Below are 24,252 nucleotides of genomic sequence, written 5' to 3' on the forward strand. Positions count from 1 at the left end.
CCCAGTGCTCCCAGTAACCCACACCAGTGCTCCCAGTAACCTCCCAGTGCTCCCAGTAACCTCCCAGTGCTCCCAGTAACGCCCCAGTGCTCCCAGTAACCCACACCAGTGCTCCCAGTAACCTCCCACTGCTCCCAGTAACGCCCCAGTGCTCCCAGTGCCCTCCCAGTGCTCCCAGTCCCCCTCCCAGTCTCTCTCCCAGTGCCCCCCATTCACCCTCCCAGTGCTCCCAGTCTCCCTCCCAGCGCTCCCAGTAACCTCCCAGTGCTCCCATTCCCCCTCCCAGTCCCCTCCCAGTGCTCCCAGTGCCCTCCCAGTCCTCCCAGTAACATCTCCCAGTGCTTGCAGTAACCTCCCAGTTCCCCCAGCCCCCCTCCCAGTCTCTCTCCCAGTGCCTCCCATTCACCCTCCCAGTGCCCCCAATCCCCCTCCCAGTGCTCCCAGTGCCCTCCCAGTGCTCCCATTCCCCCTCCCAGTGCTCCCAGTTCCCCTCCCAGTGCTCCCAGTAACCTCCCAGTGCCCCCAGTCCCCCTCCCAGTCCCCTCCCAGTGCTCCCAGTGCCCTCCCAGTGCCCCCAATCCCCCTCCCAGTGCCCCCATTCCCCCTCCCAGTCCCCTCCCAGCGCTCCCAGTGCCCTCCCAGTGCCCCCATTCCCCCTCCCAGTCCCCTCCCAGCGCTCCCAGTCCCCTCCCAGTGCCCCCAATCCCCCTCCCAGTGCTCCCAGTGCCCTCCCAGTGCCCCCATTCCCCCTCCCAGTCCCCTCCCAGCGCTCCCAGTGCCCTCCCAGCGCCGCCCCGGTCACCCCCCGGTGCTGCCGGCGGGGGGCGCCGCTCTCCTCCGTGCTCTGCGCGGCCTCCGGGGGGGGCTCCCGCCGCTGGGGGGGCCGGGGGCGGCCTCGGCGGGGGCGGCGTCGAACTGGAGGGAGCCGTGGAGGGGCCCCAGGCGGGGACTCTCCAGCGCCGCCACCAGCCGCCGCCGCCCGGCCCGCAGCGGCACCACGGGCTGCCGCAGCCGCACCGTCTGCCCCGCCCCCACCGACCTGTCGCGACAGGGGACACACGCGCACACCCCCCCCCCGGTCACGACGGGGCACTCCCCCATCGCCATAGGGCGCCCCCCGGTCGCGATAGGGCGCCCCCCCCGTCGCGATAGGGCACTCCCCGGCGTGACACGGCACCCCCCCATCACGATAGGGCACCCCCCCATTGTGATAGGGCACCCCCAGTCGTGACACGGCACCCCCCATCACAATAGGGCACCCCCCCCATCGCGATAGGGCACCCCCCGGTGTGACACGGCCCCCCCCCATCACGATAGGGCACCCCCCCATCGAGATAGGGCACCCCCCCATCGCGATAGGGCACCCCCCGGTGTGACACGGCACCCCCCCGTCGCGATAGGGCGCCCCCCGGTGGCGACACGGCACCCGCCCATCGCGACAGGGCACCCCCAGTCGTGACACTGCACCCCCCCGTCGCGATAGGGCGCCCCCCTCATCGCGATAGGGCACCCCCCGGTGTGACACGGCACCCCCCTATCGCGATAGGGCACCCCCCCATTGTGATAGGGCACCCCCCATCGTAACACGGCACCCCCCATCACAATAGGGCACCCCCCCCATCGCGATAGGGCACCCCCCAGTGTGACACGGCACCCCCCCGTCGCAATAGGGCACCCCCCATCGCGATAGGGCACCCCCCCATCGTGATAGGACACCCCCAGTCGTGACATGGCACTGCCCCATCGCGATAGGGCGCCCCCCCGTCGCGATAGGGCACCCCCAGTTGTGACAGGGCAACCCCCCCGGTGTGACATGGCACCCCCCCGTCGCGATAGGGCACCCCCCGGTGTGACACGGCACCCGCCCCGTCGCGATAGGGCAGCCCCCCCATCGCGATAGGGTGCCCCCTGGTGGCGACACGGCACCCCCCCATCGCGATAGGGCACCCCCCGTCGCGACACGACGCCCCCCCCACACCCCCCTCCCTCCCCCCCAAGGATTTTGGGTGCCACCCCTGGGATTTCGGGTGCCCTCCCCCGGGGGGTTGCGGGTCCCCCCCCCCTCGAACTCCCAGCTCCGCCCCCCCCTCTCCCCCCCCCCCCCCCCCCGAGGTGGCCCGCGGGCTACTGACCCCAAGGAGAAGGGCTTGGGGCAGGAGAGCCCGGCCCCCTCCATGCGCAGGGTGGCCCCGCTCAGGGCCTCGGGCAGCGGGTTCTGGAAGACCACCTGGACCGGCACCTCCTGGCCCACCACCGCCGGGGCCAGCAGCTGCGGGGGGACGGGAGTCACGGGGGGGCGGGGGGTGGGGGGGGGACAGGAGCCCAAGCCCAGCCCGGAGAAGCCGGGTCGCCCCCCGCCCGGCCCTGCCCAAGCCATGGAGGAGCACGATCTCCTGGAGGAGGACCCAAGAGTCCTGGAGGACCCAGGTCTCCTGGAGGAGGACCACGATCTTCTGGAGGAGGACCATGATCTCCTGCAGGAGGACCACGATCTCCTGAGAAGGACCCACGTGTCCTGGAGGACCGTGGTCTCCTGGAGGACCCAGGTCTCCTGAAGGACCATGGTCTCCTGAGAAGGACCATGATCTCCTGAGAAGGACCCAAGAGTCCTGGAGGACCGTGGTCTCCTGGAGGAGGACCACGATCTCCTGGAGGAGAACCATGATCTCCTGAGAAGGACCCACGTGGCCTGGAGGACCGTGGTCTCCTGGAGGACCCAGGTCTCCTGAAGGACCATGGTCTCCTGAGAAGGACCATGATCTCCTGAGAAGGACCCAAGAGTCCTGGAGGACCCAGGTCTCCTGAAGGACCCAGGTCTCCTGGAGGAGGACCACGATCTTCTGGAGGAGGACCACGATCTCCTGAGAAGGACCCACGTGTCCTGGAGGACCGTGGTCTCATGGAGGACCCAGGTCTCCTGGAGGACCCAGGTCTCCTGGAGGAGGACCATGATCTCCTGAGAAGGACCCAGGTCTCCTGAGAAGGACCCACGTGTCCTGGAGGACCGTGGTCTCCTGGAGGACCCAGGTCTCCTGAAGGAGGACCCACGTGTCCTGGAGGACCATGGTCTCATGGAGCAGAACCCAAGTGTCCTGGAGGACCATGGTCTCCTGGAGGAGGACCCAGGTCTCCTGGAGGACCCAGGTCTCCTGAGAAGGACCATGATCTCCTGAGAAGGACCCAAGTGGCCTGGAGGAGGACCACAATCTCCTGGAGGAGAACCATGATCTCTTGAGAAGGACCCAAGTGGCCTGGAGGACCGTGGTCTCCTGGAGGACCCAGGTCTCCTGAAGGACCATGGTCTCCTGAGAAGGACCATGGTCTCCTGAGAAGGACCCACGTGTCCTGGAGGACCCAGGTCTCCTGAAGGACCCAGGTCTCCTGGAGGAGGACCATGATCTCCTGCAGGAGGACCACGATCTCCTGAGAAGGACCCACGTGTCCTGGAGGACCGTGGTCTCATGGAGGACCCAGGTCTCCTGGAGGAGAACCACGATCTCCTGGAGGAGGACCATGGTCTCCTGAGAAGGACCATGATGTCCTGAGAAGGCCCCAAGTGGCCTAGAGGAGGACCCAGGTCTCCTGGAGGACCATGATCTCCTGAAGGAGAACCATGATCTCCTGGAGAAGGTCCCCAGGTTGCCCAGAGAAGGCCCCAGGTTGCCCGGAGAAGACCCCAGTTCTCCTGAAGGCCCGTGATCTCCTGGAGAAGGTCCCCAGGTTGCCCGGAGAAGGTCCCCGGGTTGCTCGGGTTCGTCCCTCACCGTCAGGGTGAGCTCGGGGGTGTGGAGCCGGACCCTCAGCTCTTTGGCCACCACTTGCCCCGTCTCTTCCACCACCCCGGCCGCCGTCAGCTTCAGGGCGTCCTGTTCCCCGACGTGGGGCCCGTACTCCTCGTAGGCCACCGTCATCGTCACCGTCTCCTCTGGGGGGGGGGGGAGGGGGCGTCACCGTGGGGTGGGGTTGGGGGTCGGTTGGGGGTCGCGGGGGGCGGGGTCTCACCTTGGCCCGGCGGGACGACGCGGCGATGCTGTTCCTGCCGGAAGGGGGCGCCGGCCACCCCCGTGTAGCGGACGGCCCCCAGGGCCAGGCGGAGGCGGAGGGTGCGAGGTTGGGCCCCGCCGTTCCCCAGCGTCGCCCGCAATTCCAGCTCCGCCCCCGCCACCGCCGGCCCCGCCCCCACCCGCACCGTCACCTCCCCCGATGAGGGCGACCCCCCGGCCCGGGGGCGGGAACCGTGGGAGGTGGCGGTGGAGACGGCCCGGCGTTCCTCCTCCGAGCCTGCCGAAGGGGGGAGGTCAAAGGTCAAGGGGCGAGGGGGCGGCGGGGGGGGTCAAAGGTCAAGGGGTGAGGGGGTGGGGGTCATGGGGGGGTCAAAGGTCTTGGGTTTGGGGGGGGTCGATGGCCACGGGTTGGGTCAACGGGTCAAGGGCTGATGGGTTGTAGGCCCCGGGAGGCCAAAGGGGGGCGGTTGTGGGGTCAGGGGTCAAGGGACAGAGGTCGGGGGTCAAGGGTCAGGGATGGGGGTCAAGGGTCGGGGTCATGGGGTCAAAGGTCATGAGTTGGGGGGGGCCGGGGGGGTGTCAACGGCCATGGGTTGGGTCAACGGGTCAAGGGCTGACAGGTTGTAGGCCTCGGGAGGCCCGAGGGTGGGGGGTTATGGGGTCGGGGGTCAAAGGTCAGAGGTCGGGGGGTCGGGGGTCAATAGGTCAAGGGTCGCGGGGTCAGGGGGGTCAAAGGTCATGAGTTGGGGGGGGCGGGGGGGTGTCGATGGCCATGGGTTGGGTCAACAGGTCAAGGGTTGTAGGCCTCAGGAGGCCCGAGGGCGGGGGTTATGGGGTCGGGGGTCAAGGGTCAGAGGTCGGGGGTCAAGGGTCAGGGATAGGGGTCAAGGGTCGGGGTCATGGGGTCAAAGGTCATGAGTTGGGGGGGGCGGGGGGGTGTTGATGGCCATGGGTTGGGTCAAGGGCTGATGGGTTGTAGGCCCCGGGAGGCCCGAGGGCGGGGGTTATGGGGTCGGGGGTCAAAGGTCAGAGGTCAGGGGGTCGGGGGTCAATAGGTCAAGGGTCACGGGGTTGGGGGGTCAAAGGTCATGAGTTGGGGGGGGGCGGGGGGGTGTCAACGGCCATGGGTTGGGTCAACGGGTCAATGGCTGACGGGTTGTAGGCCCCGGGAGGCCCAAGGGCAGGGGGTTACGGGGTCGGGGGTCAAAGGTCAGAGGTCGGGGGTCAAGGGTAGAGGTCAAGGGTCGGGGTCATGGGGTCAAAGGTCATGAGTTGGGTGGGGCCGGGGGGGTGTCGACGGCCATGGGTTGGGTCAACGGGTCAATGGCTGACGGGTTGTAGGCCCCGGGAGGCCCGAGGGCGGGGGGTTACGGGGTCAGGGGTCAAAGGTGAAAGGTCGGGTGGGGGGCGTGGCCTCGCTCTGACCCTCGGGGTGCTTGTATTGGTGGGTGATGTCGAGGCGGGCGCCGGAGCCCGCCCCCAGGGTGCTGATGCGCCGCCCGATGGCCCCTTCCTCCACGTGCACCACGGCGAAGGCGCCGCCCGCCTGCCGCTGCCAGTACACCTTGTCGCTGTTCACCTGCGTCGGGCGGCGGACGTCACCCTCCCCGGCCACGCCCTGGCCACGCCCCACCCGGCCACGCCACGCCCCGCCACGCCCCGGCCCCGCCCCGCCGGCCCCCACCTCGGCGAAGACGAAGGGGGTGTCGTACTTGAGGAAGACCTCGCCGTTCTTCACCGCCGTCACCGAGCACGGCCCGCAGCAGAACAGGCCTGGGGGGGGGGACGGGTCACCAGTACGGACCAGTACAAACCAGTATAGACCAGTACAGACCAGTATAGACCAGTACGGGGTCGGTAACGGGCTACTGGGAGACGCCGAGCCCCTTTGGCGGCTCGTCCCTCCCCCACCAACCGCCCGCCCCCAGGGACGCCCTCCCACTATAAACCAGTATAGACCAGTAGGAACCAGTACGAACCAGTATGGACCAGTACCAACCAGTATAGACCAGTACGGGGTCGGTAACGAGCTACTGGGAGACGCCGAGCCCCTTCGGCGGCTCTTCCCTCCCCCACCAACCGCCCGCCCCCAGGGACGCCCTCCCAGTATAAACCAATATAGACCAGTAGGAACCAGTACGGACCAGTATAGACCAGTACGGACCAGTATAGACCGGTACGGGGTCGGTAACGGGCTACTGGGAGACGTTGAGCCCCTTCAGCGGCTCTTCCCTCCCCCACCAACCGCCCGCCCCCAGGGACGCCCTCCCAGTATAAACCAGTATGGACCAGTAGGAACCAGTACAGACCAGTACAAACCAGTATAGACCAGTATAGACCGGTACGGGGTCGGTAACGAGCTACTGGGAGACGCCGAGCCCCTTCGGCGGCTCTTCCCTCCCCCACCAACCGCCCGCCCCCAGGGACGCCCTCCCAGTATAAACCAGTATAGACCAGTAGGAACCAGTATAGATCAGTACAGACCAGTATAGACCAGTACAAACCAGTATAGACCAGTATAGACCAGTACGGGGTCGGTAACGGGCTACTGGGAGACGTTGAGCCCCTTCAGCAGCTCTTCCCTCCCAGACCAACTGCCCGCCCCCAGGGACGCCCTCCCAGTATAAACCAGTATAGACCAGTAGGAACCAATATAGACCAGTACAAACCAGTACGGACCAGTATAGACCGGTACGGGGTCGGTAACGGGCTACTGGGAGACACCGAGCCCCTTCAGCGGCTCGTCCCTCCCCCACCACCCGCCCGCCCCCAGGGACGCCCTCCCAGTATAAACCAGTATAGACCAGTAGGAACCAGTACGGACTAGTATAGACCAGTATAGACCAGTAGGAACCAGTATAGACCAGTATAGACCGGTACGGGGTCAGTAACGGGCTACTGGGAGACGTTGAGCCCCTTCAGCGGCTCTTCTCTCCCCCACAAACTGCCTGCCCCCAGGGACGCCCTCCCAGTATAAACCAGTATAGACCACTACGAACCAGTATAGACCAGTATGGACCAGTATCAACCAGTATAGACCAGTACGGAACCAGTATAGACCAGTAGGGGGTCGGTAACGGGCTACTGGGAGACGTTGAGCCCCTTTGGCGGCTCTTCCCCCCCCTTCAAAGGCCACCAACCGCCCCCAGGGACACCCCCCCCTCCCAGCGCCCCCCCCAGTATAAACCAGTATAGACCAGTTAGAAACCAGTTACCGCTGCTGGTCTCCTGCGGGGTGGCGTCGACGACCTGCCAGCCGTCGTAGCCCTCGGGGAGGTCGGGGCGCTTCATCCAGCAGTCGTTCCACACGTGGAAGTTCCTGCGGCAGCCCAGTATAAACCAGTATAAACCAGTATAGACCAGTATAGACCAGTACGCGGCAGAACGGCTGCGGACGGGCCCCCTTTTCCCCCGCTTTTTACCCAAACCGCCTCCCGCCGCCTCTTGCCCGGTCCCCCCCCGCCCCGGTGCAAACCAGTCCAAACCAGTATAAACCAGTATAAACCAGTATAAACCAGTATAAACCAGTACCAGACGGAGTCGGTGTTGAGGCGCTCCAGGGGCCGCATGTTCTCGTCGAAGTAGATGTCGGTGGTGAGGGAGACGTCGGTGTCGTGGGCCGAGTTGTAGTTGGTGACGGTGCGGGTGGGGAGGCCCAGGCACCGCAGCACTGGGGGGGACACCAGTATAAACCAGTACAAACCAGTACAAACCAGTGCCGCCCCAGTGCTGTCCCAGTACAAACCCCACCAATTCACCCCCAATTTTCCCAGTTTTCCCGTGACTCCACCCGCGTTTTCCCGCTGCCGGCACCCCCCGCCGCCCTCCCCAGCCCCCTCTGAGCCCGCCCCAGTATAAACCAGTACAAACCAGTGCCGTCCCAGTACAAACCAGTGCTGTCCCAGTACAAACCAGTACAAAACCCACCACCTTACACCTAATTTCTCAGTTTTCCCGTGACTCCACCAGCGTTTTCCCGCTGCTGGGACCCCCTGCCACCCTCCCTGGCCCCCTCTGAGCCCACCCCAGTATAAACCAGTACAAACCAGTGTCGTCCCAGTACAAACCAGTGCCGTCCCAGTACAAACCCCACCACTTCACCCCCAATTTTCCAGTTTTCCCGTGGTTCTATCTCCATTTTCCCGCTGCTGGGACCCCCCGCCGCCCTCCCCGGCCCCCTCCCAGCCCTCCCCCAGTATAAACCAGTACAAACCAGTGCCGTCCCAGTACAAACCAGTACAAAACCCACCACCTTACCCATAATTTCCCAGTTTTTCTGTGACTCCACCCGCGTTTTCCCGCTGCCGGGACCCCCCGCCGCCCTCCCCGGCCCCCTCTGAGCCCGCCCCAGTATAAACCAGTACAAACCAGTACAAACCAGTGCCATCCCAGTACAAACCAGTGCCATCCCAGTACAAACCCCACCACCTCACCCCCCATTTCCCTCTTTTCCCGTGGTTCCATCTCCGTTTTCCCGCTGCTGGCACCCCCCGCCGCCCTCCCCGGCCCCCTCCGAGCCCGCCCCAGTATAAACCAGTACAAACCAGTGCCGTCCCAGTACAAACCAGTGCTGTCCCAGTACAAACCAGTACAAAACCCACCACCTTACCCATAATTTCCCAGTTTTTCTGTGACTCCACCCACGTTTTCCCGCTGCCGGGACCCCCCGCCGCCCTCCCCGGCCCCCTCCGAGCCCTCCCCAGTATAAACCAGTACAAACCAGTGCCGTCCCAGTACAAACCGCACCACTTCACCCCCAATTTTCCCAGTTTTCCCGTGACTCCACCCGCGTTTTCCCGCTGCCGGCACCCCCCGCCGCCCTCCCTGGCCCCCTCCGAGCCCGCCCCAGTATAAACCAGTACAAACCAGTGCCATCCCAGTACAAACCCCACCACCTCACCCCCCAATTTCCCAGTTTTCCCGTGGTTCCATCTCCGTTTTCCCGCTGCCGGCACCCCCCGCCGCCCTCCCCGCCCCCCTCCCGGCCCTCCCCCAGTATAAACCAGTAGAAACCAGTATAAACCAGTACCCGTGGTCATGACGCCGGCGAAGACCCAGCACTGGCCGTAGCGCACGGGGCCGGTGCGGTGGAAGGCCCGCAGGATGGCCACCGAGCCGGCCCAGGCCGAGGGGTTGGTGCCTTGCCCGTAGTCCCCCGTCCAGTTGCCCACCAGTACCCCGTTGTCGTCCAGCGAGTTCACCTGCCGGCGGCGCCCGCCTTACTGGGAGCCCCAGCGCCCCAAACTGGGAGCCCCCCGGGCCCAGACTGGGAGCCCCCCCCCGGCCCCCGCAATGGGGAGCCCCCAAAAACGGCACTGGGAGGCCCAAAAACGGCACCGGGAGGCCCGAATCCTTACTGGGAGGCCCAAAATCCTTACTGGGAGGCCCAAATCCTAACTGGGAGGCCCAAAGTCCTTACTGGGAGCCCCCAAAATGGCACTGGGGACCCAAAAATGGCACCAGGAGCCCCAAAAATCCTTACTGGGAGTCCCGAATACTTACTGGGAGGCCCAAATCCTTACTGGGAGGCCCAAAATCCTTACTGGGAGGCCCAAATCCTTACTGGGAGGCCCAAAATCCTTACTGGGAGGCCCCAAAGGTGGCACTGGGGACCCAAAAACAGCACCAGGAGGCCCAAAAACGGCACTGGGAGGCCCAAAATCCTAACTGGGACTCCCAAATCCTTACTGGGAGGCCCAAAATCCTTACTGGGAGGCCCCAAAATCCTTACTGGGAGGCCCCAAAACGGCACCGGGAGGCCGAAAAATGGCACTGGGAGGCCCAAATCCTAACTGGGAGGCCCCAAAACGGCACTGGGGACCCAAAAATGGCACCAGGAGCCACCAAATCCTTACTGGGAGGCCCAAAGTCCTTACTGGGAGGCCCAAATCCTTACTGGGAGGCCCCAAAACGGCACTGGGGACCCAAAAGTGGCACCGGGAGCCACCAAATCCTTACTGGGAGGCCCAAATCCTTACTGGGAGGCCCAAAATCCTCACTGGGAGGCCCAAAATCCTTACTGGGAGGCCCCAAAGGTGGCACTGGGGACCCAAAAATGGCACCGGGAGCCCCAAAATCCTTACTGGGAGGCCCGAATCCTTACTGGGAGCCCCAAAATCCTTACTGGGAACCCCAGAAACCCTACTGGGAGCCCCCCAAAATGTCACTGGGGAGCCCAAAAAACGTACCGGGAACCCAAAAATGGCACTGGGAGCCCCAAAATCCTTACTGGGAGCCCCCAAAACGCCACTGGGGACCCCCAAAATATCACTGGGGACCCCCAAAATCCTTACTGGGGAGCCCAAAAAACGTACTGGGACCCCCAAAATATCACTGGGGACCCCCAAAATCCTTACTGGGAGCCCGGAATCCTTACTGGGAGCCCGGAATCCTTACTGGGGACCCCCAGAAACCCCCCGAACGCCCCCCCAACCCCCGCCCCATGACTCGCCCCCCTCCCCCGCCCCCAGTCCCCCCCCCCCCCGGCGGACGCACCATGGCGGAGACGACGCGGGACACCATGACGGGGTCCCCCCGGGCGCTGTGGGGCATCCCCCGGCGGTCCAGGATGTACAGACAGGCCTCCAGCACCCCCGCGTCGAACTGGGGGGGGGCGGGACGGGGGCCCCCACGTCAGGGGAGCCCCAAATCCCCCTCCCCCAAAATCCACCCCCAAGCCCCTAAAAATGCCCCCGAAGCCAAAAAAGCGGTTTCGAGGACCCCCAAAAAGCCAAAAAGCGGCTTCGAAGCCCCACAAAAAGCCAAAAAGCGGCTTCGAAGCCCCACAAAAAGTGGCTTCGAGGACCCCCAAAAAGCGGCTTCGAGGACCCCCAAAAAACCCTGAAAGCGGTTTCGAGGCCCCACAAAAAGCCAAAAATCGGTTTCAAGGAGCCCCAAAAAGCCAAAAAGCGGCTTCGAGGACCCCAAAAAGCGGTTTCAAAGCCCCACAAAAAGCAAAAAAGTGGCTTCAAGGACCCCACAAAAAAGCCTGAAAGCGGTTTCAAGGGCCCCCAGAAAGCAAAAAAGCGGTTTCGAGGACCCCCAAAAAGCCAAAAAGTGGCTTCGAGGACCCCCAAAAAGCCAAAAAGCGGTTTTAAAGCCCCACAAAAAGCAAAAAAGTGGCTTCAAGGACCCCCCAAAAAAGCCAAAAAGCGGCTTCGAGGACCCCCAAAAAAGCCAAAAAGCGGTTTCAAAGCCCCACAAAAAGCCAAAAAGCGGCTTCGAGAACCCCCAAAAAAGCCTGAAAGTGGTTTCGAGGGTCCCCAAAAAGCCAAAAAGCAGCTTCGAAGACCCCCGAAAAGCCAAAAAGCGGCTTCGAGGACCCCCAAAAAAGCCTGAAAGCGGCTTCGAGGGCCCCCAGAAAGCAAAAAAGCGGCTTCGAGGACCCCCAAAAAAGCCTGAAAGCGGTTTCGAGGCCCCTCCAAAAAGCCAAAAAATGGTTTCAAGGACCCCCAAAAAGCCAAAAAGCGGCTTCGAGGACCCCCAAAAAGCCAGAAAGCGGCTTCGAGGACCCCCAAAAAGCCAAAAATCGGTTTCGAGGACCCCCAAAAAGCCAAAAAGCGGATTCGAGGACCCCCAAAAAGCCAAAAAGCGGATTCGAGGCCCCACAAAAAGCTAAAAAGCGGCTTCGAGGACCCCCAAAAAGCCAAAAAGCGGCTTCGAAGCCCCACAAAAAGCCAAAAAGCGGCTTCGAAGCCCCACAAAAAGCCAAAAAGCGGCTTCGAGAACCCCCAAAAAAGCCTGAAAGCGGTTTCGAGGCCCCTCCAAAAAGCCAAAAAATGGTTTCAAGGACCCCCAAAAAGCCAAAAATCAGTTTCGAGGACCCACAAAAAGCCAAAAAGCGGCTTCGAAGCCCCACAAAAAGCCAAAAATCGGTTTCGAGGACCCCCAAAAAGCCAAAAAGCGGCTTCGAGGACCCCCAAAAATGCCAAAAAGCGGTTTCGAGGCTCCTCCAAAAAAGCCAAAAAGCGGTTTCCAGCCCCCCCCCCCAAAAAGCGGTTTCAAGGCCCCTCCAAGCCCCCGCCGCCCCCCCAAAAAAGCGGTTTCAAGGCCCACCCCAAAGACAAAACGCGGTTTCCCCGGGAGCCGCGAAACGGCCAAATTTCACCCCAAAACCCGCCCGACTTCCCCCCGGGGAGCCTCGAAACTGCCATTTTTTGGGTTTTTTTTTTTTTTTTCCCTCCCCCCGCCCCCGGGGGAGCCCCGAAACCGCCGGGTTTGGGGGTACCTGCCCGTAGTTCCAGGAGCGCTCGGCAATCTGGTCCTCGGTGCCGTAGAAGATGCGCCCCGTCTCGTTAAGGACGTACTCGTTAAGGTCGCTCGTTTTCTCCATGTAGACGTGGTCATCTGCGGGGGCGGGGGGGGGGGGAAGGGGGGGGGGGGGCACCCCGAAATTGAGGGCGGGGAGCCCCGAAACCGCGAAATTTCACCCCGGGGAGCCTTGAAACGGCCAAATTTCTCCCCGGGGAACCCCGAAACCGCCGCGTTTTGCCCCGGGGAGCCCCGAAACCGCCGGATTTCGCCCCCGGGGAGCCCCGAAACTGCCAAATTTGGATAGGGGAGCCCCGAAACCGCCACGTTTTACCTAAGGGAGTCCCGAAACTGCCAAATTTCACCCTGGGGAGCCCCGAAACCGCCCAATTTCACCCCAGGGAGCCCCGAAACTGCCAATGTTATTCCCGGGGGAGCCCCGAAACCACCAAATTTTACTTAAGGGAGTCCCAAAACTGCCAAATTTCACCCCGGGGAGCCCCGAAACTGCCAATGTTATTCCCAGGGGAGCCCCGAAACCGCCCAATTTTACCAAAGGGAGCCCGGAAACCGCCAAATTTCACCCCGGGGAGCCCCGAAACTGCCAAATCTCACCCCGGGGAGCCCCGAAACTGCCAAACCTGACATAAGGGGTCCTGAAACTGCCAATGTTATTCCCGGGGGAGCCCCGAAACCACCGAATTTTACTTAAGGGAGTCCCGAAACTGCCAAATTTCACCCCAGGGAGCCCCGAAACTGACAAGTTTCACCCCGGGGAGCCCCGAAACTGCCAAATCTCCCCTAGGGGAACCCCGAAACTGCCAATGTTATTCCCGGGGAGCCCCGAAACCGCCGAATCTCACCCCGGGGAGCCCCGAAACCGCCAAATCTCGCCCCGGGGAGCCCCGAAACTGCCAAACCTGACATAAGGGGTCCTGAAACTGCCAATGTTATTCCCGGGGGAGCCCCGAAACCGCCCAATTTTACCAAAGGGAGTCCCGAAACTGCCAAATTTCACCCCAGGGAGCCCCGAAACTGACAAGTTTCACCCCGGGGAGCCCCGAAACCGCCAAATCTCCCCTAGGGGAGCCCCGAAACCGCCCAATTTTACCAAAGGGAGCCCAGAAACCGCCGAATTTCACCCCGGGGAGCCCCGAAACCGCCGAATCTCACCCCGGGGAGCCCCGAAACCGCCGAATCTCGTCCCGGGGGAGCCCCGAAACCGCCCGAATTGGGGGGAGAGGGGAGGGAACGACGACTCACCGGGGCACCAGGGGTTGAAGAGGAGGAAGAAGTCGTTGGCGTCGTCGAAGGGGGCGGCGTAGTCCCCCGCCCCCGTGCGGGTCTTGACGCTCAGGCAGTAGCGGCCAATGGGGGCGTCGGGCGGGGCCGCCACCCGGAGGCTGAGGGCGGGGCCGGCGGGAGGCTCCGCCCCTTCCCCCTCCTCCACCTCCGCCGTCCAGCCGGTGGCCGAGGTCTCGCCCAACGGGATGAGGACGTGGGTGCCCTTGGCCACCTGCGGGTTGGGGCCTGGGCGGGGGGGGGGAGGGGTGTGACGTCATCGCCGGGGGGGTGGTGACATCATCGCCTGGGCGGGGCTGACATCATCGTGCCCCCCCCCCCTCCGCTTCCAGCCCCCCAGGCCCCAATTACCCCCCGCCTCCCCAATGAACCCCCCCGCCCCGCCCCTAATTCCCCCTCCCCCGGCGCTAATTAACCCCCGCCCCTTAATTAACCCCCCCCCCCCAAGCCTTAATTAACCCCCCCTCCCCTCCCCACCGAGGGTGAGCTCCACGCAGAGGGCGTCGTCGTCGGGGTCGAAGGGCCGGGGCAGGAGGACGCGGAGGCCGAAGGGCTGCCCCCTCCTCAGCACCGGCCGGGGGGCCTGGAAGTCGGCGGTGTGGTGGGCTACCCGATCGGCCGGGGAGGCCACCACCAGCCCCCGGGGAGCCAACAGGCCTGCGGGGGGGGGCGAGGGGGGCGGGACGGTGAAAACCCCGCGCGAATCGGACCCCCGGAAGCCCCAAAAACCAACAAAAAAAGGGACGGGGGGGGGGGGCCTCGAAACCGTCATTTCTGCCTGCAAACGGCCCCAAAACGGCGCTTTCCGACCCAAAATGGGGAGTAGGGGAGAGAAGGGAGGGGGCAAACGGTGAGGACACCCCCCCCCCCCGCAATCTGCCTGTGGGGGGAGCCCCGAAACCGCCCTTTTTCCTCCTGGGGAGCCCCGAAACTGCCCTTTTTCCCCCTTTTTCGTCTCGAGGAGCCCCAAAACCGCCCTTTTTCCGAACGGGGAGCCCCGAAACCGCCTTTTTTCCTAATGGGGAGCCCCAAAACCACCCTTTTTCCGAACGGGGAGCCCCGAAACCGCCAATTTACCCGCTGGGGAGCCCCAAAACCGCCCTTTTTCATCTCGAGGAGCCCCGAAACCGCCCTTTTTCCGAACGGGGAGCCCCGAAACCGCCCTTTTTCCTAATGGGGAGCCCCAAAACCGCCCTTTTTCCGAACGGGGAGCCCCGAAACTGCCCTTTTTCCTAATGGGGGGCCCCAAAACCGCCTTTTTTCCTAATAGGGAGCCCCAAAACCACCCTTTTTCCTCCTGGGGAGCCCCGAAACCGCCCTTTTTCATCTTGAGGAGCCCTGAAACCGCCCTTTTTCCAAAGGGGGAGCCCCGAAACCGCCAATTTACCCACTGGGGAGCCCCGAAACCGCCCTTTTTCATCCCGAGGAGCCCCGAAACCGCCCTTTTTCCTAACGGGGAGCCCCGAAACTGCCCTTTTTCTTAATGGGCAGCCCCGAAACTGCCCTTTTTCCTAATGGGGGGCCCCGAAACCGCCCTTTTTCTTAATGGGGAGCCCCGAAACCACCCTTTTTTCTCCTGGGGAGCCCCGAAACTGCACTTTTTCCCCCTTTTTCGTCTCGAGGAGCCCCAAAACCGCCCTTTTTCCGAACGGGGAGCCCCAAAACCGCCCTTTTTCCTAATAGGGAGCCCCAAAACCACCCTTTTTCCTCCTGGGGAGCCCCGAAACCGCCCTTTTTCCTAATGGGGAGCCCCAAAACCGCTAATTTACCCACTGGGGAGCCCCGAAACCACCCTCTTTCATCTCGAGGAGCCCCGAAACTGCCTTTTTTCCAAACGGGGAGCCCCGAAACCGCCCTTTTTCCTAATGGGGGGCCCCGAAACCGCCCTTTTTCCTCCCGGGGAGCCCCGAAACCGCCGCCGCTCCCCTCCCCTCCCCCCGCCCCATCACTCACCGGGCCGCAGGGGCTGGGGGGGCCGTCGGCCCGGCACCTCCCCGGGGGGGGGCTCCCAGTCCTCGTTGCCGCGGCGGCAGCAGCCGCAGCAGCCGCAGCAGCCGCCCAGGCGGCGCCAGAAGCCCCGGCGGGGGCGGGGGGCGGCGGTTTCGGGGTCCCCCCCCCGCGCCCGGAAGCTGGCGGCCGCCCAGCGGCCCGGGTCCAGGCGGGGGTCGGCGTCCGGCATCGCCTGCGGGGCACCGGCGAGACCAGTTGGCACCAGTACGGCCCAGTAGGAAGCCACCAGAGACCAGTAAGGTCTTCCGGAGCGGCCCACTGGTGCCTCCAGACCCCTCCCAGTATGACCAGTACAGACCAGTACAGTCCACTAAAGACCAGTACGGCCCCGTAAAGACCAGTACGGACCAGTACGGCCCACTAAAGACCAGTATGGACCCGTAAAGACCAGTACGGCCCAGTAGGAAGCCACCAGAGACCAGTAAGGTCTTCCGGAGCGGCCCATTGGTGCCTCCAGACCCTTCCCAGTATGACCAGTACAGACCAGTACAGTCCACTAAAGACCAGTACGGCCCCATAAAGACCAGTACGGCCCACTAAAGACCAGTATGGACCCGTAAAGACCAGTACGGCCCAGTAAAAGAGCAGAACCCAAGAGGAACCGCCAGGAACTGGCAACAGCTTCCAGAACGGCCCTTCCCAGTAAGACCAGTATGGCCCAGTATGGTTCATTCAAGACCAGTACGGACCAGTACGGCCCACTAAAGATCAGTACGGCCCCGTAAAGACCAGCGCAGACCAGTAAAAGACAGCGGAAACCAGTAGGAACCACCACGAACTGGTCATACCTTCCAGAACGGCCCGTTAATGCCTCCAGACCCTTCCCAGTTAAGACCAGTATGGCCCAGTACAGTTCACGGCAGACCAGTACGGGCCCGTAAAGACCAGTACGGCCCAGTACAGTTCACTGAAGACCAGTAGGGACCCATAACGACCAGTATGGACCAGTAGAAGGCAGCAGGAACCAGGAGGTGCCACCACGGACTGGCAACACCTTCTAGAATGGCCCATTGATGCCTCCAGACCCTTCCCAGTAAGACCAGTAAGACCAGTATGGACCATTACAGCCCATGAAAGGCCAGCACGGGCTCGCAAAGACCAGTATGGACCAGTAAAAGAGACAGGAAACCAGTAGGAGCCACCACGAAGTGATAAGAGCTTCCGGAATGACCCGCTAATGCCTCCAAACCCTTCCCAGTACGACCAGTAAGACCAGTATGGACCAGTAGAGCTCATTAAAGGCCAGCACGGGCTCACGAAGACCAGTATGGACCAGTAGAAGACAGCAGAAACCAGTAGGGACCAGTAAGACCTTCCAGAATGGGCCACTAAAGCCTCTAGGCCCTTCCCAGTACGGCCCAGGCCCCCCAGTCCCTCCCAGTATGGCCCAGTAACCCCCTCCCAGCCTCCCAGTAGGGCCCAGTTAAACCACGCCAGGCCCCCAGTATGGCCCAGTAACCCCCCTGTCCTTCCCAGTATGGCCCAGTAACCCCCAAATCCTTTCCAGTACAGCCCAGTAACCTGTCCCAGGCTCCCAGTATGGCCCGGTTAACCCCTTCCAGCCTCCCAGTATGCCCCAGTAACCCCCAAATCCTTCCCAGTACAGCCCAGTGACCTGTCCCAGCCTCCCAGTATGCCCCAGTAACCCCCAAATCCTTCCCAGTACAGCCCAGTGACCCCTCCCAGCCTCCCAGTATGGCCCAGTAACCCCCAAATCCTTCCCAGTAGAGCCCAGTGACCCGTCCCAGGCTCCCAGTATGGCCCAGTAACCCCCAAATCCTTCCCAGTAGAGCCCAGTGACCCCTCCCAGCCTCCCCGTATGCCCCAGTAACCCCCAAATCCTTCCCAGTACAGCCCAGTAACCCATCCCAGCCTCCCAGTATGCCCCAGTAACCCCCCCGTCCTTCCCAGTAGAGCCCAGTGACCCCTCCCAGCCTCCCAGTACGCCCCAGTAACCCCCAAATCCTTCCCAGTAAAGCCCAGTGACCCGTCCCAGGCTCCCAGTACGCCCCAGTAACCCCCAAATCCTTCCCAGTACAGCCCAGTGACCCGTCCCAGGCTCCCAGTACGGCCCAGTAACCCCCAAATCCTTCCCAGTAGAGCCCAGTGACCCGTCCCAGCCTCCCAGTATGGCCCAGTAACCCCCAAATCCTTCCCAGTACAGCCCAGTGACCCCCTCCCAGCCTCCCAGTACGCCCCAGTAACCCCCAAATCCTTCCCAGTACAGCCCAGTGACCTGTCCCAGGCTCCCAGTACGGCCCGGTTCACCCCTTCCAGCCTCTCCCAGTACGGCCCAGTTCCCTCCCAGTGCCCCGCCCGGCGCCGGAGGGACGCAGGCGTCTGGGCCTGCCCGAGCAGCTCCCCCCCCCCCGCCCCCCCCACCCCCCCCAGTCCCGTCCGGGAACGCTCCCAGTCCAACCAGTTCCCCCAGTTCGCCCAGTTCCCCCCCCCCTCAACCGCTTCCCGTAGCCCCCCCCCCCAACAGCCCTCCCAGTAACCCCCCCCCCAGCGCTCCCAGTAAGCCCAGTTTACCCCTTCCCGGGGCTCTCGGTAACCACGGGTGCTCCCAGTTGGCCCCTCCCAGAGCTCCCAGTAACCCCAGTTACGCCCTCCCAGCGCTTCCAGTAACCCCAGTGCTCCCAGTGACAGCCCCCCCCCCCACCTCCCAGTGCTCCCAGTAACCCCCTTGGAGTCTTCCCAGTGAGCCCTTCCCAGTGCTCCCAGTAACACCCCCCCCCCCGCCCTGGCCTGTGTCCTCCCAGTAACCCTACTAACCCCTCCCAGTGCTCCCAGTTTGCCCAGTAACCCCCTCCCCGTGCTCCCAGTAGCTCCAGTTAACCCTTCCCAGCGCTCCCAGTACCCCCCCAGTCCTCCCAGTATCCCCCCCCGGCTCTTCAGTAACCCCGCTAACCCCTCCCAGTGCCCCCAGTTTGCCCAGTAACCCCCCCTCCCCTGCTCCCAGTAGCTCCAGTTAACCCTTCCCAGCCATCCCAGTGCCCCCCCCCCCCCCGGTACCTCCCAGTAGCTCCCAGTGCTCCCAGTGCCCCGCACTCCCTGGCGGGGGGTAGACCAAGGGAAAGGGGCGTGGCCCTGGGAGGAAGGGGCGGGGCCAAAGCAGACCACGCCCCCTTATTGCCCCACACTTGGGGGGCGGGGGGGGAACCCTGGCGTCCGGGCGCTCCCTCGGCCCCTCCCGGGATCACTATGTGGCAGGGGGGGGCCTATGGGTTGGGCAATGGCTCACTATGTGGCGGGGGGGGCCTATGGGTGGGGCAATGGCTCATTATGTGGCAGGGAGGGGCCTATGGGTTGGGCAATGGCTCACTATGTGGCAGGGGTGGGGTCCATTGAATGTCACAATGGCTCACTATGTGTCGGGGGGGGGCCTATGGGGCAGGGCGATGGCTCACTATGGGGCAGGGCGATGGCTCACTATGTGGCAAGGGTGGGGTCCATTGAATGTCATAATGGATCACTATGTGGCAAAGGTGTCCTATGGGGCAGGGCAATGGCTCACTATATGGCAGGGGTCCCTATGGGGCAGGGCGATGGCTCACTATGTGGCAAGGGTGGGGTCCATTGAATGTCATAATGGATCACTATGTGGCAGGGGGACCCTATGGGGTTGGGCAATGGCTCACTATATGGCAGGGGCGGGGTCCATTGAATGTCATAATGGCTCACTATGTGGCAGGGGGACCCTATGGGGTGTGGCAATGGCTCACTATGTGGCAGGGGGACCCTATGGCGGGGGGGCAATGGCTCACTATGTGGCAAGGGTGGGGTCCATTGAAGGTCATAATGGCTCACTATGTGGCGGGGGACCCTATGGGGTTGGGCAATGGCTCACTATATGGCAGAGGCAGGACTCATTGAAGGCCATAATGGCTCACTATGTGGCAGGGAGACCCTGGGGGGGGGGGGCAATGGCTCACTATGTGGCAGGGAGACCCTATGGGGGGGGGGACGACAATGACTCACTATGTGGCAGGGGGACCCTATGGGGGGGGCACAATGGCTCACTATGTGGCAGGGGTCCCTATGGGGGGGGGGGCAATGGCTCACTATATGGCAGAGGCAGGACTCATTGAAGGTCATAATGGCTCACTATGTGGCAGGGGGACTCTATGGGGGGGACAATGGCTCACTATGTGGCAGGGGCACCCTATGGGGCAGGGCAATGGCTCACTATGTGGCAGGGGGACCCTATGGGGGGGGCAATGGCTCACTATGTGGCAGGGGTCCCTATGGGGGGGGCAATGGCTCACTATGTGGCAGGGGTGAGACCCATAGAAGGTCATAATGGCTCACTATGTGGCAGGGGGACCCTATGGGGGGGGACTATGGCTCACTATGTGGCAGGGGCACCCTATGGGGCAGGGCAATGGCTCACTATGTGGCAGGGGCACCCTATGGGGCAGGGCAATGGCTCACTATGTGGCAGGGGCACCCTATGGGGGGGGCAATGGCTCACTATGTGGCAAACTTGTCCTGTGGGGCGGGGCGCTGGCTCACTATTTGGCACGGGGCCGCTATGGGGCTGGGGGGGGGAGGTCAGCGCCGGGTGAACTATGGGGCAGGGCCGGCGGCTCACTATTTGGCAAGGGGGGGCCTGAGGGCACGGTGCCTGTCGTGCTCCCCCTGGGGGGCGGGGAGGGCTCACTATTTGGCAAGGGGCTGAGGAACGGGTCCTGCCGCTGCCCCGCCCCGCGCCCCGCCCGGCCATGGGGCAACCGGGGTGTGGGGCCGGTGAAGCAACCGGGGAATTGAGGAACTGGGAGGGACTGGGAGGGACTGGGGGGGCACAGAGCCGTACTGGGAGGGACTGGGAGGGACTGGGGGGGCACAGAGCTATACTGGGAGGGACTGGGAGGGACTGGGGGGGCACAAAGTTATACTGGGAGGGACTGGGGGGGACTGGGGGGGCACAGAGCTGTACTGGGAGGGAGTGGGAGGGACTGGGGGGGCACAGAGTTATACTGGGAGGGACTGGGGGGGACTGGGGGGGCACAGAGCTGTACTGGGAGGGACTGGGAGGGACTGGGGGGGCACAGAGTTATACTGGGAGGGACTGGGAGGGACTGGGGGGGCACAGAGCCGGACTGGGAGGGACTGGGAGGGACTGGGGGGGCACAGAGCCGGACTGGGAGGGACTGGGAGGGACTGGGGGGGCACAGAGCTGTACTGGGAGGGACTGGGGGGGACTGGGAGGGACTGGGAAGGGCACAGAGCCATACTGGGAGGGACTGGGAGGGACTGGGGGGGCACAAAGTTATACTGGGAGGGACTGGGGGGGACTGGGGGGGCACAGAGCCATACTGGGAGGGACTGGGAGGGACTAGGGGGGGCACAGAGCCATACTGGGAGGGACTGGGAGGGCACAGAGCTGGACTGGGGGGGACTGGGAGGGACTGGGGGGGCACAAAGTTATACTGGGAGGGACTAGGGGGGGCACAGAGACGTACTGGGGGGGACTGGGAGGGACTGGGGGGGCACAGAGCTGTACTGGGATGGACTGGGAGGGACTGGGGGGGCACAGAGCCGTACTGGGAGGGACTGGGGGGGCACAGAGTTATACTGGGAGGGAGTGGGAAGGACTGGGGGGGCACAGAGCCGTACTGGGAGGGACTGGGAGGGACTGGGGGGGCACAGAGCCGTACTGGGAGGGACTGGGGGGGCACAGAGTTATACTGGGAGGGAGTGGGAAGGACTGGGGGGGCACAGAGCCGTACTGGGAGGGACTGGGAGGGACTGGGGGGGCACAGAGCTATACTGGGAGGGACTGGGGGGGCACAGAGCCATACTGGGAGGGACTGGGGGGGGCACAGAGCTATACTGGGAGGGACTGGGGGGGCACAGAGCCGTACTGGGAGGGACTGGGGGGGCACAGAGCCATACTGGGAGGGACTGGGAGGGCACAGAGCCATACTGGGAGGGACTGGGGGGGCACAGAGCCGTACTGGGAGGGACTGGGAGGGACTGGGGGGGGCACAGAGCTATACTGGGAGGGACTGGGGGGGCACAGAGCCATACTGGGAGGGACTGGGGGGGCACAGAGCCGTACTGGGAGGGACTGGGAGGGACTGGGGGGGGCACAGAGCTATACCGGGAGGGACTGGGGGGGCACAGAGCCATACTGGGAGGGACTGGTGGGGCACAGAGCTATACTGGGAGGGACTGGGAGGGGCACAGAGCTGTACTGAGAGGGACTGGGAGGGACTGGGGGGGGCACAGAGCTATACTGGGAGGGACTGGGAGGGACTGGGAGGGCACAGAGCTAGACTGGGAGGGACTGGGAGGGACTGGGAGGGCACAGAGCTAGACTGGGAGGGACTGGGGGACCCCCCCCCTCCCTCCCCAAGCCCCTCCCCCACTGCTGAGCCCCGCCTTTATGACATCACTTTATTGGAGGACACCCCCCCTTTAACGGGCGGGCCGGGGGAGAAGGGGCGGGGCACCATCCTCTGGTGGGGGGGGTGGGTGGGGGGCGGGGCGGAGCTCAGCGCGACGGCCAATCAGGCGAGGGCGACCTCGACGCGGGGGAGGAGCCGGGCCAGCTGGGCGGCGCCTTCGGGGGGCGGCGGCCAAGGGGGTGTCGGCCAATCGCAGGCGAGCCAGGCGGGGGCAGGCGGCCAATGGGGCGAGGGCGGAGGCGTGGCTTATGGCTGCCGGGAAAGTGGGGGGGGGGGAGAAGGGGGCGGAGTCAAGGAGAAGCCCCTCCCACCTCGCCTTTAGGCCACGCCCCCTTCCTCGGCCCGCTATTGGCTACCACAAGCCCCGCCCATTTCGCCCCAGACCACACCCCCCCACCCCCCAGGCCCCGCCCCCGCCTCGAAGCCACGCCCCCCGTGCCGCAAGCCACGCCCCTTCCCATAAGCCACGCCCCCCGTCCCTTCAAGCCACGCCCCTTCCTTTAAGCTGCCGGCCAAGCCCGCCCCCTCCCCTAAGCCCCGCCCCCGCTCCAAGCCCCGCCCCTCCCCAGCCCCTGCCCTCCCCTAAGCCCCGCCCTTCCCCCAAAGCCCCGCCCCCCGCTCCAAGCCCCGCCCCCAGCCCCCGCCCCTCCCTAAGCCCGCCCCTTCCCCTCCAAGCCCCGCCCCACTCCAAGCCCCGCCCCCTTCCCCCCAAGCCCCGCCCCTGCTCCAAACCCCGCCCCTCCCAGCCCCAACCCCCCGCCCCTTCCCTAAGCCCCGCCCCCAGGCCAGGCCCCGCCCCCCTAAGCCCCGCCCCCCGGGCCCTACGGTTGCCCTCGAGCCGCAGCTCCTCCAGGCGGGGGAGGGGCGGGAACCCCCCCAGGGTCGCGACCTCATTACGCGACAGGTCCAGCACCTGCGGGGGAGGGGGAGAGGGCGACCCCGCCCCATAGATGTGGGTCCCGGACGCCGGGGTCCCACCCCCCGCCCCATAGATGGGGGTCCCGGATGCCTTGGTTGCCCCCCCGCCCCATAGATGTGGGTCCCGGAGGCCCAGGTGGCCCTTAAACGCCTGGGTTCCCTCCCCTGCCCCATAGATGTGGGTCCTGGGCGCCAGGGTCCCACCCCCCGTCCCATAGATGGGGGTCCCGGAGGCCCAGGTGGCCCTTAAACGCCTGGGTTCCCTCCCCCTGCCCCATAGATGTGGGTCCCGGACACCTGGGGCCCACCCTCTGCCCCATAGAAGTGGGTCCCGGAGGCCCGGGTGGCCCTTAAACTCCTGGGTTCCCTCCCCCTGCCCCATAGATGTGGGTCCCGGGCGCCGGGGTCCCCCCCCTCGCCCCATAGATGGGGGTCCGGGATGCCTTGGTTCCCCCCCTGCCCCATAGATGTGGGTCCCAGAGGCCCGGGTTTCCCTGAAACTCCTGGGTTCCCTCCCCCTGCCCCATAGATGTGGGTCCCGGACGCCTGGGTCCCCTACAGATGTGGGTCCCACACACCGGGGTGTCACCCTCCCCGCACCCCCCCCTCCCCCCGCCGCCCCATAGATGTGGGTCCCGGACACCTGGGGCCCACCCTCTGCCCCATAGAAGTGGGTCCCGGAGGCCTGGGTGGCCCTTAAACGTCTGGGTTCCCACTCCCTGCCCCATAGATGTAGGTCCTGGATGGCGGGTTCCCCCCCTGCCCCATAGATGTGGGTCCCGGACGCCTGGGTCCCCTATAGATGTGGGACCCACACACCGGGGTGTCATCCCCCCCCCTCACCCCGCTGCCCCATAGATGTGGGTCGCGGATGCCGGGGTCGTCGTCCCGTTGCCCCCCTGCCCCCCCTACCTCCCCCTTCCCGCCAGCCCATAGATGTGGGTCCCACCTGCAGGCGCCGCAGCCCCCCGATGGCGGGGGGGAGCCCCCCCAGGCCGTTCCCCCCCAGCTCCAGCCGCGTCACCAGCACCAGCCGCTCCAGCAGCGGCAGCGACCGCAGCGCCTGGGGGCGGGGCCTCAGCCAGACCACGCCCCCTCCTCGGGACACACCCCCTCCAAGCCCCTCCCACCCCCTCCAAGCCCCTCCCACCCCTCCAAGCCCCTCCCACCCCTCCCACCCCCTCCAGGCCCCTCCCACCCCCTCCAGGCCCCTCCCACCCCCTTTAAGCCCCTCCCACCCCATCCAGGCCCCTCCCACCCCATCCAGGCCCCTCCACCCCCTCCAAGCCCTCCCACCCCTCCAAGCCCCTCCCACCCCTTTAAGCCCCTCCCACCCCCTTCAGGCCCCTCCCACC

The 24,252-nt window shown here is 64.7% G+C and overlaps 1 protein-coding gene and 1 long non-coding RNA gene across 2 annotated transcripts; both read right to left on the reverse strand.

The window, feature by feature from the left end:
- Positions 1–708: 708 nt before the first annotated feature.
- TGM1 (transglutaminase 1) lies at positions 709–18,658 on the reverse strand. The gene is made up of 15 exons (XM_063321874.1): positions 18,582–18,658; positions 15,510–15,738; positions 14,034–14,213; positions 13,518–13,784; positions 12,232–12,350; positions 10,500–10,607; positions 9,034–9,205; positions 7,536–7,674; positions 7,220–7,323; positions 5,689–5,777; positions 5,430–5,583; positions 4,003–4,281; positions 3,765–3,925; positions 2,133–2,269; positions 709–1,039 (listed from the first exon to the last, which is right to left on the reverse strand). The coding sequence occupies exons 2-15, from the start codon at positions 15,733–15,735 to the stop codon at positions 799–801; spliced, it is 2,376 nt and encodes a 791-aa protein (XP_063177944.1). The 5' UTR covers positions 15,736–15,738; positions 18,582–18,658; the 3' UTR covers positions 709–798.
- A 3,307-nt stretch (positions 18,659–21,965) lies between these two features.
- Positions 21,966–23,997, reverse strand: LOC134509381 (uncharacterized). Its single transcript, XR_010069324.1, has 3 exons — positions 23,847–23,997; positions 22,805–22,892; positions 21,966–22,231 (listed from the first exon to the last, which is right to left on the reverse strand). It is a non-coding gene; the product is annotated as an uncharacterized LOC134509381 (long non-coding RNA).
- Between the last annotated feature and the right edge of the window lie 255 nt (positions 23,998–24,252).

Source organism: Chroicocephalus ridibundus, unplaced genomic scaffold (genome assembly GCF_963924245.1).
Source record: "Chroicocephalus ridibundus unplaced genomic scaffold, bChrRid1.1 SCAFFOLD_627, whole genome shotgun sequence".
Classification (NCBI taxonomy): Eukaryota; Metazoa; Chordata; class Aves; order Charadriiformes; family Laridae; genus Chroicocephalus; species Chroicocephalus ridibundus.

Excerpts from the sequence above, each read along its gene's own strand:
- TGM1 (XM_063321874.1), bottom strand. The coding sequence starts at position 15,735 with ATGCCGGACGCCGACCCCCGCCTGGACCCGGGCCGCTGGGCGGCCGCC. Across the intron at positions 5,778-7,219 it reads CCCGCAGGAGACCAGCAGCG|GCCTGTTCTGCTGCGGGCCG; the intron begins GTAACTGGTTTC and ends CCCCCCCCCCAG. Across the intron at positions 1,040-2,132 it reads CCCAAGCCCTTCTCCTTGGG|GTCGGTGGGGGCGGGGCAGA; the intron begins GTCAGTAGCCCG and ends CTGTCGCGACAG.